The following is a 16,090-nucleotide window of genomic DNA, read 5'->3' on the forward strand; positions in this document are numbered from 1 at the left end:
TTAAATTAAATGTACATAAATTTTAATATCTTAGAACCTGTGAAAAATACGCAGGCAAATATATACAGTGGAACCTCGTTAAAGCGAGTACGGGCTATAGCGACACCCCCGCTATTACGAGAGATAGCCGATGCACCGTCAATTGACCCTATAATAAGCGTGTTAAAAAATTCGTTTTTACGAGACCCTTTCGGTGTTGGCTCTCGCCATAGCGAGGGTTTCACCGCCGGAAGACTTTCATGAAGACTCCTTAACCTCTGTAATTGCTGGCGATCTGTTAGAAATGAAGTTAATGGAGTGCTCAGTCTCAAATTTATGTGGTAAACTGTCATTCGATAAATATAATGATGACGAAACAATGCTTTGCATGATTTTTATTCAGTGCGGCGCTTATAAATTGTTTGAATAGTTAGTCTTTATTTGAGTAAGGAAATTTAGTGATGCAAAAAACATCGCCTTTCGTCTGGATTTATGCTTACGTTTATCGAATAGATGTTTATCTGTCGCCGCACCACTCCTGTTCCTGTATATCTGTTCGCAACAGGTATATTGGCTATCATTTGCTCCACCTCCGGTAAAGCGACAATTCGCTATAGCGAGTGTTTATTAGTGCACCGTGGGGTGTCGTTATATCGAGGTTTCACTGTAAAATAGAGATGAGTTGGTTCCGCTACCCGGTTCTTGGTTCTGCCAGTTCTTGGCCTGTGGAACCAGTAGCAAGAACCGATCGAATAAAGTCGGTCCTTTGGAACTGGCTCAGTATGGTGGTGAGGATTTGAATCTGGTACCCAAAATGGAAATGGTCTGCAGCGTATTCAAGGCCAAAAAGTGAAAAAAAAAATTTTTTTTACAAACCACATCTTACTTTCAGATTGCATGGCTTCCACGTTTTTTTTCTTATGAGAGTTGCTCGCTAACACGTGCATTTAAGGGTTTGTCAGGTTGCCACCCTTGCCAACATTGTAACATTTCCGTAGTCGTGGCCACATAGGCCGCTTTCAAAAGGGCTGACTATTTGCCTGCCGCCGTCCACGGCACAGAGCCATTCTTTCAAGTAACGCCAGCAGAACGCGATACACTGGCCAAATCCGGCCCCTGCAATGTGCCGTCTATGGCGTAATACAGACAATGCTACATTGAGTCTGCTTTCAGACAAAACGCCTTTTCGTCGACAGCTATTCATGTGAAATTTAGGCGGCTTTCAGACGAGATGACTCTCTGCAATGCCGTGTGCCATGCCTGTGCTGGGGGAAAATCGTTTCGTCTGAAAGTGATCTTATGATTGAATCATGTACATATATGCACATATACAGTGATTCTTAGACTTACCAGCAAGATGCATTCTGTGACTTTGTTCATAAGTTGATAAACCAAAGCAAGGCATCGATAAATTTTTGTTATCCTGCAGAATGCAATGCTGCATAACAATTTTGCGTTTACCCACGGTCGCCCAGTTTATCCATGGTGTAGCTGTACCGACACGTTGAGCAGTTTATTGTTGAGATTTTTAGAACAATGACAATGAAGCACATACGTGAATAAGTTGTCAATAAAAGTAACAATTTAAGCTACATCACAGAATAAAAAATATATTGTGAATTGACTCATAAGTTACAACAAATTAACGGATGATGTCGTCAGATGTTGGGGGAGTGTCACCATTGATCCTGATGCTATGATAACTAACAATGAGGTATGTAAACTGCGCTCCAAGCATATTTCGCACGGCCCTTCAAAATCAACAAAGACCACGACTGTTATCAGAGAATGCCTGGTCAGTACTGCAAGCAATATTTCTGCCAATAAAAGAATTGATTATTCCCAGATAGGGTAAAAATGTTGAATTATTAAAATCAAAACCTCGAGAAAGAGCCAATGGCTGCCTGATGTAATGTGACGTATTGGTCGATAATGCATTCTTTAACGTGTCATTTCAACTGTTTTACTTGGCAAATAAAATTATGGAGACAATCTTAAGTTTTTTTTTACAGAGCTTTCCCGCTAATTTACTTATTTAGTGAAATTATATTCATTCACTTCTTGTGGTTGTTCATTTAAATTTGCTATTGATTCAGATAATAAGAGTCCATCTTTAGAACCGTGCATGTATGGAGAACCGAGAACCGATGGGGGAGAACCCGACCAGTACCTAGAACCGAAAAAATTCAACTCATCCTTCATATAAAAGGCAAAAAAGGATCGCTGCTGGCCACAGTGATATTATGAGGAGGATGGCAAGGAAGGGAGAGAGTGAGAAGGACTGGGTTATAGGCTGAGGGGGACCATCACAGGTAATCCCATGGTCAGTTAATTAAATGTTAGATAGTAATTGCATTGATGTATTTGTACCAGCATAATCCTTAATTGCTTGGTCAATGCTAAAATAGGAAGTTGAAAATTCTGTCATAGGTGTGCAGAGTATGGACCTCATACTTGGCACTTATAATTTGCATGAAGAACATTGTCACTGCCTACGTAGGATTTTTGTCCTGTTTTTTCTTAAAAAACTGTCCATAAAAAGTGAGTGAGATTTTGTTTCCAGGGTAATGGTATGCCTGCCTCGTGAAAAATATATTGCAGTATTGCTGAACAGCATATGACTTTGCGTACACCTCTTTCGTCGGTGCTTTCCCCCATCCTGTCCCCCAAGACTTTGCCCGAGTTGGCACTCCCTCTCCCACCCACCTTCGCCCACTTCCTCCCGTTTTCTTCGCATTTCCGTCCCTCCCTCCCACCCATGGAGCCAGCAGTGTAATTAGTGCCAAGATGTACGAAGCCCTGATGACACCATGAGCAAATGGGGGCTTCGTGCAAAGTCACGAGGGACACTCCGAGACATCGAGGCACTGGTGGTAGGCGGCAGTCGCAGATGAGATATAAACACATTGACTCAATAGACTTATCTAACGATTTGATCGTTGGATTATTCTTCCTCACAGGATAATCCTCCAAAATCGTTAGAGTAGCAATGGCTGTTGCCTGGTCTCGCTGGTGGTAGGACCCGCCCGCCTTTGTGACGGTGCGGGATTCCTCGTCCCATCCCTTCCTTCCCTATCCCATCCCAGGATGCGTCGTCGGGCTCCTATCATGGCGGCGCCTCCTTCCTTTCTCCTTCCTGTCCTTCCCCTTCTGCGGTGCAGAGGTAAAAAGCTCGCGCTTACAGGCCCTGCCCCAGGAGTGTATCCTTGCGAGCCCGCCCTAGCAGTCTTGTTCCGACTGACTCAATAGACTCCGTCCACCACTTGTCGGTCTGTTATTACCCTCGGTTCCCTTTCTCCCTTCACCTGAATCTATAGATTGCCATCACTCACATTACAATACGCAACACTCAAGGCTAGCATCCCTTTTAAAAAGTACTTAATACAAAGCAAAAAATTTGGGTCGCTTTGAGCCCCTAAATTAATGGTTTTGTAGGCTAGTCGAGGGTGTAAATTACACTCAATAATGAGTGCTTGAATTAATTATAAATAAGATGTTAGGGTAGACAGGAAGAAGGAATAAATGGGAATTTGAGCAGAGTAGAAGTACACATGTACATGCATGGCAAACTCATAGATGTGAAGAGATATGATTCAATGACAAAATAATCCTTGGGCAAACTTACTTGAAATATGAACGGCAAGCTGAGTTCAAAATATATCGAAGAAGGTATACAAGCTCTTTCTTCTGTGCTCCAGATGCATGCCTGTGGAGATGTCCCAAAGCACCTACACCATTTGGGATGCTAACACTACCGCCCCATTTCCCAAATGCTCTCGCCAATCCGATGATTTGAAGTTGCAAAACTCTTATCTTGGATTTAACCAGAAGGAAGGATAATGAATTTTGCTTCAAAAGATTGTGCATCACCACCATGCAAGCTCCACTGTATAAATTAAGATAGGTTTTGATGCTCCTCCAGATGGCCTGTTTGGAATAAGAAAAGAAACTTGATATTCTTATAAATAAATTCAAGGCTGATTAGTGACAAAGTAATAAGAAATTTAGATTAGTCATTTATCATTTTAAAACCATTCAATAATTGCTATAACATTAGAAGGCTGAAGGGGTCAAATTTGACCCCTCGGCATTTTTAAATTGACGACTATTTCTTAATTTTTTACCGATCGAAATGAAATTACGTGACTTTTATTCTTTTCTGACAAGACGTACACATGGTGAATTTCACAAAAAACTGCTGAACGGTTAAGTTGGAATTTTAACTTTAATCTTCGAGGCCGGAGGGGTCAAATTTGACCCCTTAATTTTGAAGCAGTTATCACCTTTTTCTGTTCCCTGCATCATTGCTATTTAACTGTAAATGTGTTTTTTAACTATTAAAATGCTTAAATGAATTGCAATCTCTACTCCTTAGGCTTTCCACGTCACAAATGTCCATATTTTACTACTTTGTCAGATCAACATGCTATCAATATCTGCAGCATTTAATCTAAACTTGATTTCCATTGGGTCTGTTTATACTTTCAATGTGTCCATCTGCCCCTGGGTAGCTTTTGCGGTCCGTCACCTAGTTCCTAAATCTTTTTTTCACTAGAATGTAGTCGATATGGAATCTTTTTAGGTCCTATGGCATTTTCCATGGGAATCTTCTTTGCATGGGATTTTTGAAACCACTAGCCAGTGGATCCGTGCAGAATTCAAGTAAACACTCTCCTCTTTCATTTGGGTTTCCATATCCATATTTCCATGTTATTCTCACACCTTAACTTTGCCAACGATAGCATTCCAATGGATATTAATCTCAAAATTGAGAAGGAGTTCAACAGTACTTTTATCTCGCTCAAATCTAGGAGTTAAGATGGTTTCTTTGATTCGCTTATGATTCAACACAAATGTACTCTGACATTGTCCAGAAAATCACTAAACACTACTCTTTAGAATTATTAAAAAAAAGTACATACCAGTTGCACAACTCCATCAACACTATCTTGATATAAAGGCTGCTCCAAAACGGAAGTCATGCGTCTAAAGCAGGTCCCCATCACCAAGAAATCTTTTGAGTACAAGGAGAGAGCTTCATGACTTAGTCCTTCAACCCAAGTTCCAGAGAGTAATTCAAAAGCATCTGATTTCTAAAAGAGAAGAAATGAAACACACTAGGTAAATGATCATTCATTCGTACATATGAGTACATACCCTAAACATCACTTCTACCACATAAAACGAATATCGACAGAATAAATCACCAATAAGACCAAATACATGGCACAGCTGCTAGATAAGGAACAACCAGATTAAGTAAAAATACCTTAAAAGTCATTGCAGAATCAATTACAATACTAATTCATTTCTTAAAATTCCATAACATGCATATTTTTATTCTCTTGAGCAGGCTGGTCAAATTTAAACAGCATCCAGGCTCCTCGAAGGGCAGATTACCATCATCAGTGGTATAGCCAGGAATTTCTTCCGGGGGGCGAGTAGGGGGCGGAGGGGTACGAAACCAGGGGGGAAATTTTTTAATAACAGGGTACTAAGTAATGGGTACTAATTTTAATACCTTTCATATTAAAAAAACTTCATTTTTTTTTAAAGAAATATTTTGTAAATTCATGATTTTTCAATATTTTATTTTCTTTTATGAAGGAAAATAACTGTATATTTATATTTTGGGGGGGCAGGGGTCCGGACCCCCCAGTCCCTCCTGGCTACGCCACTGACCATCGTAGTCGTAGTCAAGAGGGAATGTAGCTTGATCATGGGATTTATAAGAAGGATAGATGTGGCATTTAGTCCGCAGTAAAAAGATATACAACACACACATTACTGAAATCCTTGTGTGATTTGCCCACAGTTTAAAAATGATTTTTTACGTTCATCAATTCTTGAGTAAAATTTCCTCCCAATCTAGGCAACATGACAACAATTACTAAATGTTGAAGGGCAAGAGGTACTGCCTCTTTGGCCGGCACTGAGGGAAACAAACTTTTAATGCTGAAAGAGACCATACCTTTCCTTAACCCTTTGAGGTCCAACGTCGAGTCTGGCTCGACAAGTCTAGTGCTACGAGCACTATGCTTGTCCTAGCATCGGGTCTAACTTCGAGTTGAACTTGTCATAGCAAGTCGAAGCTATTTATACAAGGGCAATGTTTCAATATGTACGCGACACGACACGAGAGTATTAAAAAGTGGACTGTATTTTTTATTATGCACCGGGAGTCCCAAACCATCCAAATCACCACTCACCTGAGTGTCGGGCTCCCGTCGATGGCTTCCTCAGGCAGCGTCGGCTCGAGATCCTTCCGACTTGACGACACATTCACTGCCGTTCACGGCCAGCAACCACAAAAACAATACATTTAAACAATTACACTCTCACCCACACGGGTGCCCAACAAACAATAAATCAAGCGAGTGGCGATTAAAGCATAGGACTCCCTATGGCGCGAACACAATAGATTACCTGATTTTTTATTAACTAGAAGTTAGACCTGATGCTACGACAAGCCTAGTGCTTGTAGCACAAGACTTGTCGAGCCAGCCTCGACGTTGGAATGCAAAGGGTTAAGATTCCCTCCCTTTGGACTCCCTCCTCCCTCCTTAAAAACCTTGTTCAATGACCCTGACTAGACCTCTGTCACATAAATGAGTCCCCAACCCTCCCTGTTCCTACTTCAAAATTTTACCCACTTACACCTTCCAACAATATATGTATATGCCAGGCTAGCTGCTCTTTATTCAGTGCTCTTGGTAATGATGAGTAAACATTGAAGGAAGTTGAGCAATCAAAAAAGTGTGGAAAATTACTCCTGCTGTTTGTATCATTATTATCGATGAATTTCCACAAAGTGAACTATTATCAATCAACCTAATTCCAATGAGATGTGGTGTACCAATTAAAGCAAGATCTCTTTCATTTATAACCTAAATAAATAATTTTCAAATACTTCTTTCAGTGGCTACTCATTGGCATACTACCGCACTTTCACCGACTTGTCTCTTCCGACCAACTTAGTACATAATTGAAGAGTAAAGCTGATGATGAGCATATCCGTGTCAGACTACAAAAATCTTGTCCCTCACAATCATTTATTGAAATATAAGGGCATACCAACATTGCACTCGCTTTGAAAGGAGCTGGTGTTCTGGCGAATGACAATAATAAAATCTTCATGGGTTCTACACACACTGCCACAGTGTGGACTTGTGACGTCAACGTCTCGTTCAGTAAAACCCATCCCGAAGTTCGCTTTGAGAAAATGGCTTGGTGGTGTAACTGGCTAACACACCTGACTGGCAATTGGGAGATCCGGGTTCGAATCCCAGCTAAGTCAAATATTATTTCATGGTGAACTTCATCCTATGGTGTACATACTTAACTTTGCACCCGTGCGCGTGACTGCATACAAGGTCACTTGTTCCTGCTGTGCTTTAAGATATATTGATGTTAATTAAAATGTCAATTCTCATTTTTACTATTCTACTAAAACTCTAATTCTACTTCTGCCTTACGCTGACTTCCACCATGAACTCCATTTTGCTCACCTTGTTAAATGTAAAGCATTCAGATTCCACTCCTATTATGAGATACATGATTTGTTGGAAGAAGGAATGCCATGACGTTGGATGCTTAGGAGGTGCCCATAGCGTTGGTTCCATGGTGAGGATCATGCACTCCTGAATCTTGAGCTGACAGTTAAGGGCTTTGGGTCCAGCTTCCATCAGGGAAGGAAGCTCACGAGCAGGTAAAGCCTCTCCAAGAGTCTCCCACGTGTGGTGGACCTCTTTCTTCTCGTACGAGTTATCCAAAATCCCAATATCATCCCAAGGCATTCCACACCAACCTCCGGGTGACACACCCAGTGGTGTAGCGCCATGTGACACATAGCCCTCATCTTCAACCTAAAGGACAGAAAACATAATTCACTCCCAGCAAGCCAAAGGACAGTGACATGAAATGGAGGAAATAGTCCCACATCACCTTTAATTAATAATGCTAGAAAATTAAATTTTACAGTTAAATAATCTATAAGACAGAGCAAAATGAACATAATCCTAATAGCTGAAAGGTTTTCAATGGTATACTGGATTGTATGCACAAGAGCAGCAGCATCTAACCTTAAAAGCTATGCATAAGAGGCTATTGTTAAACAAGAGATAAAATGTACAGAGATTTTAATTTAAATATAACAATATCCAAGATTTCTTGTTAAGTATGACACAATATGTACTTGAATTGCGAACACCACTCTGTTCATAATTGAGATAACTAAAATAACATTCTCATCAAGTTAAACAGGGGCAGTCTGATATCATTGGGAGCCTTCAGCAAGACCTATTATTTGGGATCTCTTTTTACTGATAGATGAAACATTAATGGCATCAATGAGACATCTAATTGGATAAATTATGGAGACATAAAATTGGATAAAAGGCAGACAGGACATCTAATTGGGCTCAGCGATAGTCATCTTAGCTTTTGCTGATGACACAGATCTTTCAGAAACACACAACTTAAGTAATTCATGTAGAGAATAAATACTTAAAAAATTATAATGCAAAAATGACACCGGTGAAACATACTATTGCATGATAAATACAATTCCAAGGGTAAAGCACGGAACATTTCACTTATATCTTACAGGAAAATGAATATATGTACTAGGTGGGTAAATTAAGTAATGAGACTGATTCTCTAATGTTCAATCTGGTAACAGTGGGGAAGCGGTATGTGGAGGGGATCAAGTGGACTGCATAGAGGAGGCCCAATTCCGTCACACAGAAGGTTGATTTCTGTCGTCACTTCAGTAGCATTTTAATCGGTTTTCAAAAATGTCCGTGGTGTGGTGATGAACGCGATGTAATCCTTTTTTCCAATATTTTGCAGTACAATGTATGTAATAGGGTGGTTTCCTATTATTTTTTTATTGCCTAAATCGAAAGATTATTACTCCTGGAGTATGTATTTCACGCTTTTAGATTTTTAATGACGATATCCATTTTTCATGATTAAATGAAAAGTGAAAATTTTCAAGCGTGCAAAAACGCGACGGCTAAGTATGAAAGCTGGGAAAACCCCGTGTGATGTCATTCTTGTTCCCGCTGTCGCCGTGTGAGGTGACCTTGGGGCAAGGCTTTGAGCACTGATACAATGCAGGCTGCTGGCAGGTAGCAGAGTACCCTGCTAGCATGTGGTGCTTGGCTTAAATAAGGATTATTAACACCCTATCAAACGAAGGAAACTTTCCCACCTTAGGCAGTTTTACTAGGTGATTATTAAGACATGTTTCCCTGAGCTCTGTGCCTCATGCGTGCATTGGTAATCTCAGACGATGTAAAACTCTTATCTACTGGTATAGAAACTAGGTCCCTGTGACATCACGTCGAGTGGCATCACATGGACGCCAAGCTGGCCTTTTTCAAATGAGATTAAAATTGACCATTGCCATTCGTCTAAACTGGGATTTCTAAAACCAAATAATTTGTATATTATGAATACACTAATGGTGGGTAACGAATAGCCATCAATGCATTTCGTTTTCTTTGATGAAGGAAACTACCCTATTGTGAAGAATAGCATGGAAAAATATGAATTTGATAGATCACATCATGATGCATATAAATTTTGGGTAACACCCCTAATTATTTCTTATTTCCCTATGACACTCAGATCAATTTGTCCGTCAGGAACATGAGTGGCGACTTTTGTAAACCCATTAAAATAAGTGGTGGCTGTCAACACATTTAGAGGATGACTTGAGGATCCTATTTTGTAGTATTCGTGGAAGAGATGCAGGTAAACATCTGACAAGCGGCCAGCAGAAGTTTGAACATGATACAGTGGCATTTTTTAGTATACTCCCCTCTGAAATTTCTGGACCCTCCCCCAGAAATTTCCTCCGTAATCCTCCAAACTAATCCGCAGAACAGAGCACGAAAAGTCCTAAGTGGGAGAAGCTTTTTCGTGCAAAGGCTTTCGACTCAACGGCTCGGAACTCTGCCCTCCGAAACTGCCATCCAAACCAGCTATACCTGGAGATCAAGACTTATAAAGCAAGTATGGCGGAGGGATACCTGAATCTGGAAATCCAGGGGAAGTTGGTGCTGAGGCATAAAACTGCAGTTTGAAGTGAGAAGTACTCCACTTTCTCCTATCAAAATTCTCACTCCCTCCAAGACCTCATCCTACCACGTCTTTCCCCCCTTGACTTCCAATTGCTTGCCTGAACTGTTGATCACACCACCTGGCTGTGTCTCCATCCAGAAGATAGAGGAGAGGAAACCTGGTGGTATGCTGTTCCCCCGACCCCTGCTTTGGTGATGAGTTGTGTTCTAGAGTTTTCCTGTCCACACAGGTGCTTCCCGGGAAATTTGGACTGTTGGGTCTGAGCAGGACATTGAAGTAACCCCCCACCCTCCTTCGCTAAATTTCCCCCTCAACTCTGCCCTGTTCCAGCGCTCTCTCATGTACCGACCTTCGACACAAAAGGATCGCTTTACCTCTGATGGCGATTCTCAACTTATTTTTGGTGCTGGCAGACTCACCTGTTGTACTTCAAATCTGTATTGGTTAAGGTTTGTTCTTGAGATTATTAGTTATTAATGATTATTATCAAAATACTTGTTGCATTGTATACTTTCACATGCTAGTTAAATTGAACATGACCTCTTAATTTTGATACAATTGTTTCTTGAGCTGGTTATTATTCTTGTTTTGAAGAGTTTTTCCCTTACTAAGTCAGTGACAGACAAAAGGAGTTCCGTGTCTGGGCTTATGTTATGAATTGCCAAGATTTGACATTGTAATGCCACACTATAGTTGTAGAGCTGCCCAGAGTGAATTTTTTTGAGACAGGTTATTTCAGTGCATTTTTAAAATGAGTGACATCAAATTCAAATTTTGTCACACTAAATTTACTGTAAACCAGTTTTTGGCCAGTAAAAACATTTCTACGGCTCCTCAGCTCTTTGCTTCACTCAACTTCAGTCAATGAGACATTTTTCCATTCCCAAGATTGAAAAATCACCCCTAGGAACATAATTTCTGGAGAATGGAGAATATTCAAACAGCAGAAACCGACCAGCTAAAGGCTATTCCAGTATCATAGTTCTAGTGATGCTATGACGAATGGAAGAATCATCTCCAGGACTGTGTGGCATCTAAAGGTACTAGGTCAATGTGAAATTGTAATTTTAATTCAATAAAAATAGTGTAACAGAAACAGAAATGTAACAGAAATTGTAAAGAAAAGATCGAGTTGATATCATGCAGTCTGAAAGCATTCATGCATACGTAAATACTAAACTGAATACCCAAATGAAGGCAACAAACCTGATAATTGTAGCCCTCACCAGCATTTTTCGTATGACGCATGAATGTCATCAACTGGTTTGTAGAACCTCTTCGCTGGTTTTCCTCTTTCTTGCGGCCAAAATTCAACTGTAAACTAAAATACGCTCACAATTACGAACCGTTCAAGATTTAACTATCAAATAACGTGGGGATGAAAATGATAACATACCCTAAAGGAGGAAGCAAAGCAGCCTGATTTGGCAAGAATGCAGGAATGGATGAACTGCATAAGAAATTTGTTTCCCTGCCCGCATAATCTTCTAATTTTGGCAGAATAAATGAGGAAGGATGATAAAGTTGATATTGCTTCGGGATCCATGACCCTCCAGTTCCGATATGCAATTTCTACGGGAAAAATACAACAAAATTTATGCACGTTTCAAAACAATTAAGTATAAGTAGTTACAAACGAGTCATTGTCTCGGTGCAGCTGTTACCTGTGATTCAACACCTAAAGAAAAATTTTCATTGTGTACTTTCGATAAAAAATAAACAACCGATGCTAAATACGGCCTTTTAGAGGTTTCCGACCAAAGATGATCAACACATTTATCGAATTCTTCAGAATTATTTTCAACCAGCTCGATTCTATTCCGAATATGGGCAGATACAGCACTGACGAAGGACTCATGGGGATCATCTGAAAAATCTACACAAGAAATATATAAATATCGTGAAAAATGGAATCAGATGATACCCTCCCAAATGTGGCACTAACATACCCTTTTCTAATGGCTTTAAGAGTAATCCATACGAAGTTGTTCGCAATTTTTTCAGAAGCACCACTCGAGAGTTACCACTATCTTTAAGCCCCTCGCTTTCCAAAAATATCTCACACAGCCGAGTAATCAAACTGAAAACGCTATGGCTTTCCATTGCATAAGGGGCACCATCCGTTGCTCCTTCCAAGTACTCACTGACAGCTATCAACTCTTTCAAAAACAAGATAATTCCCAATATTTCACATGATCAATTAACATTTGAGACAAATTATGAGTTTCACACTCTAAAATTTACGACGGTATGAGCAAAATTAATGTTCACGGCGTGGGATAAACAAAAATTCGCATTGTATCAGTAACTTCCATTATAAACCAGCGCGAGAACACAACTGTAAACATTAGCATATCGTTGCGCGCGTTCCTTGACGTAGTAACCAGTTCCCGTACTAGGTAGCAGCACCCCAGCACCGACACGGCGGGCCTTCAATCTTCAGGCACAGTCTCTTCAGGGCTTCAGCATAGAGAAATAAAAAGAATTGGCGTTTATTTCCTCCCAACTAATATAAATATAATCTGTATAAAATTCTCGTGCCACAGTTTTGATATCAAACTCCTCCGAAACGGCTTGACCGATTCCTATGAAATTTTATGTATATTTAGTAGATTTATTGAGAATAGGACGTGAACTCTTTTTCATGGGCCCTTGAGGCCCTGAATCATTTCCGTTATAAATACATGTAAAGTCCATTATTAATTCCTGTAGACCTTTTTTATTTTGCATATTAAAATTAGCGGTAATAATCACATATAGTTAAAACATATACCATTTTAAAGATAAATAAATACAAATTTTCGTTTTTGCATTTGAATTTCTTTTAGCACATTATTTACGATGAATTTTGAAAAAAACATTTAAAAAAATGCTTGATATTTCTACAGATGATTATTAATTTCGGGAGTCCAAAGCTTCACCCCACTTCTGGGACCCATCTACCAATAGCCAGCGGCAATATTATTTATTAATAATCCACTCACCCTGTACTAGTACAAATTGTTTTCAACGCAATGTGTGATGTGTTTAACACCTTTTGAGCATATGTAAATGTCCAGGAAGGCATATGTTCAACACATTTGAAAAAAATATGTCCAGCGGGTTTTCAAATTATGTTCATTGACTCAACATATGTTTTAAACATATGCTCATAATTCTCTCAAAATATGTTCAGAATAAGATCGCGTCCATTTATCCTCCCCTGTGGACTTAGGGCATGATGACCTACACATCGCATACACTGAAGTTATCACATTAGTACTTCTAATTGGAAATGGTCAATCATTAATACAACCAAATTTTAGTTTAGGATTTGAAATCGCACAAACGGGACACTAGGTGGACGTCCACTGGACATCCGAGATCGGATACAGAGTACGGACGGATGGCAAGGACGGCAGCCGGCCGTCCTCTGGCTGTCCTGAGAATCCTCGGAAAGTGAGAGGACGCGTCCGAAGCGCAGCGGACGTCCTTTGGCAACGATGTGCTGTGTGGGACGCTTGCCCCGTCCCCATACCCTCCGCCATACTCTCCGCCGCCGCCAGCGAGAATATAGCCGTCATTATTTTCGCAAAAATTCTCATAAATGTTGAGATATAAACAATTTGACGTCAATTTACGCGGAAATGTAAATCGGTGACAAGAGTGTAAAGTATTATTAAGATGATAGCAAAAAAAATCAGCTGCAAGGTTTTGCAAGTATCCGAAAAACAACCATTTTGTGCCTATCTGCCGCACGTGTGGGTGTCAACACGCAAGCATCAGCTTAGTCTAGGCTCACGGTAAAATGTGTCTTCATTTCATTGACGAGAATTACGAAAAAAAAGAATTTTAGCATTTTATATATTATTTTCTATTACTGCCTTTAAATACCAAATGGAGCAATAAAAAAAATTGTTTTTCAATATTGAGCGCATTCGTGATGCTGGGACAGGAAGAGGAAAATATTTTTGTCTACGGAGTGGTTGCCACGCAATACCAGGTGATGCTCGTGCCAAGGGAGATAATTTGTCAACGAAAATGGACCCATGGTTGGCTCAGATTAAGCATAAAATGGCAATGGAGGTTTTACTAATGTAAGTATAGAATACCTGTTTCAGTGAGCTCAGTTTCAAGAATCTTTGATTTGCAAGGAACAATTTTTAATTAGCCCAACATATGGAAAACTTATAGGCGATTGAAATAGGGTGGTTTCCTTCCTCAAAGAAAACGAAAGGTATTGATTGCGATTTGTTACCCACCATTAGTGTATTCATAATATACAAATTATTTTGTTTTAGTAATACCGGGTTAGACGAATGGCAATGGTCCATTTTTATCCTCATTTGAAAAGGGCCAGATTGGCGCCCATGCGATTCCACTCCACGTGACGTCACAGGGACCTAGTTTCTATAGGAGAAGATAGGAGCTATACATCGTCTGAGGTTACCAATGCATGCATGAGGCGCAGAGCTCAGGGAAACATGTCTTAATAATCACCTATTAAAACTGGCTAAGGTCGGAAAGTTTTCCTCGTTTGATAAGGTATTAATAATCCTTATTTAAGCCAAGCGCTACCAGCCAGCAGGGCACTAGGCTACCCGCTGGCAGCCTGCGACAAATCGGCGCTAAGCCTCGCCTCAAGGTCACCTCACCGGGCGGAGGGGGAACCAGAAATACGACGTACGGAGAGATTTCCCATCATTCCTACTTACGCGTCGCGTTTTCGCGCGCTTGAAAATTTTCACTTTTCATTTAATCGCGAAAAATAGATATCGTCATTTAAAAATCTATAAGCGTGAAATACGTACTCCAGGAGTAATAATCTTTCGATTTAGGCAATAAAAAAATAATAGGAAACCACCCTATTGTGACAAAAAAAACAGAAAAGTACAGACTGTGGCAAAATAAAATAATTTTCCCTGGGAAAATATGGACGGATGTAATTCATGTACGGTTGTTTGAGGTACCTATAATTAGTGTATCCCAAAATAATGAGAAAAATCCAGCAGCACAGTGCAAAACAGAAATATAAATCGTGATGCAAAAAGCGCTACAGGAAAACAAGGTAAAGCATAAACATTAGAATACAACATATTGGACACATAAGCTATAGAAAGAAGCTGAAATATTCCACTTAATTATTTTCTTCAAAAAATTTCAATTATCAATGACACAGTAACGTCTCGCCTCAAATTACATGATAAATTTCATTCGTTTGCGGGGGACCTAAACGGTTCTCTAATATCCATTGATCTACAAGCTCTAGGATCGATTATCTCTGGCAGGAGAGCTTCCTTGTAGAAAAAAAAAACAATTTTGGTTCCATTTTCTCCGAACAAAATTCGTCACCCCATAAAATTCTGGTAAAGCGGCAATCTTGCCTCGTTCACACCACGAAGTCACAGAATGGCGCACCTGTGACATGCAATTGACCTTGCACCTGATAATGGTAGTTATGACTTTTTTTTAACTGAAGGTTTTTGTGAAGACAAAAGCACTTAATAGTTTTTGCTGCATCTTCCAATGTTAAATTTTCCGCAGACTTGGGACATTTCACTTCAATAATGCCACCGTCATCGGTTATGCCATCCGGAGAACCGGCGAGGAAGCATTGGTCAATGAATAATCCCGATGGCGATACTCGACGTCCTGAGATGCTCGTACTTCCTTATCGCTTTCTTTTCGTGCATTTGCCCATACTGAGTCGCTTCATCGGTGAACTTAGTGCTGTACAGAAGACGTTTCACAATCGGGGCCCATTTACTTGTAGTCCACCTTTTGCAGATAATACCGAAGTTGGACGACGTTAGGCGATTCTTCCTCTCTTCCCACCATCTTTCCTGCTCCGATTGGGCCTAAGTTTCTTTCTCCAGTCTATTTCTTGAAGCTGGATTAACTTCCAATGATTTCATTTGTGCGGCCGCTTCTCTCTCCAATTCTTCATTGTCCATGTCCAGTTTCGGGCACATTTCGCCATAATCAGCTCCATCATTCTTCTTTGAGAGTTTTTTTTAATAAACGCCCTTCTTGGCTAAACACC

At 40.1% G+C, this 16,090-nt stretch overlaps 1 protein-coding gene across 1 annotated transcript in view; it reads right to left on the bottom strand.

Annotated features, from left to right (window-relative positions):
* LOC124156040 (gamma-tubulin complex component 6) overlaps positions 1–12,423 on the bottom strand; it is a 28,282-nt gene extending 15,859 nt beyond the window's left edge. Inside the window, exons 1-7 of the mRNA XM_046530340.1 lie at positions 12,018–12,423; positions 11,733–11,944; positions 11,465–11,640; positions 11,275–11,389; positions 7,488–7,844; positions 4,902–5,072; positions 3,605–3,906 (exon numbers count right to left, since the gene is read on the bottom strand). Coding sequence (XP_046386296.1) covers positions 3,605–3,906; positions 4,902–5,072; positions 7,488–7,844; positions 11,275–11,389; positions 11,465–11,640; positions 11,733–11,944; positions 12,018–12,171 — 1,487 coding nt within the window. The 5' untranslated portion in view covers positions 12,172–12,423. The remainder of the gene's footprint in view (positions 1–3,604; positions 3,907–4,901; positions 5,073–7,487; positions 7,845–11,274; positions 11,390–11,464; positions 11,641–11,732; positions 11,945–12,017) is intronic.
* Between the last annotated feature and the right edge of the window lie 3,667 nt (positions 12,424–16,090).

This window comes from Ischnura elegans, chromosome 1, assembly GCF_921293095.1.
Source record: "Ischnura elegans chromosome 1, ioIscEleg1.1, whole genome shotgun sequence".
NCBI classification, from domain to species: Eukaryota; Metazoa; Arthropoda; class Insecta; order Odonata; family Coenagrionidae; genus Ischnura; species Ischnura elegans.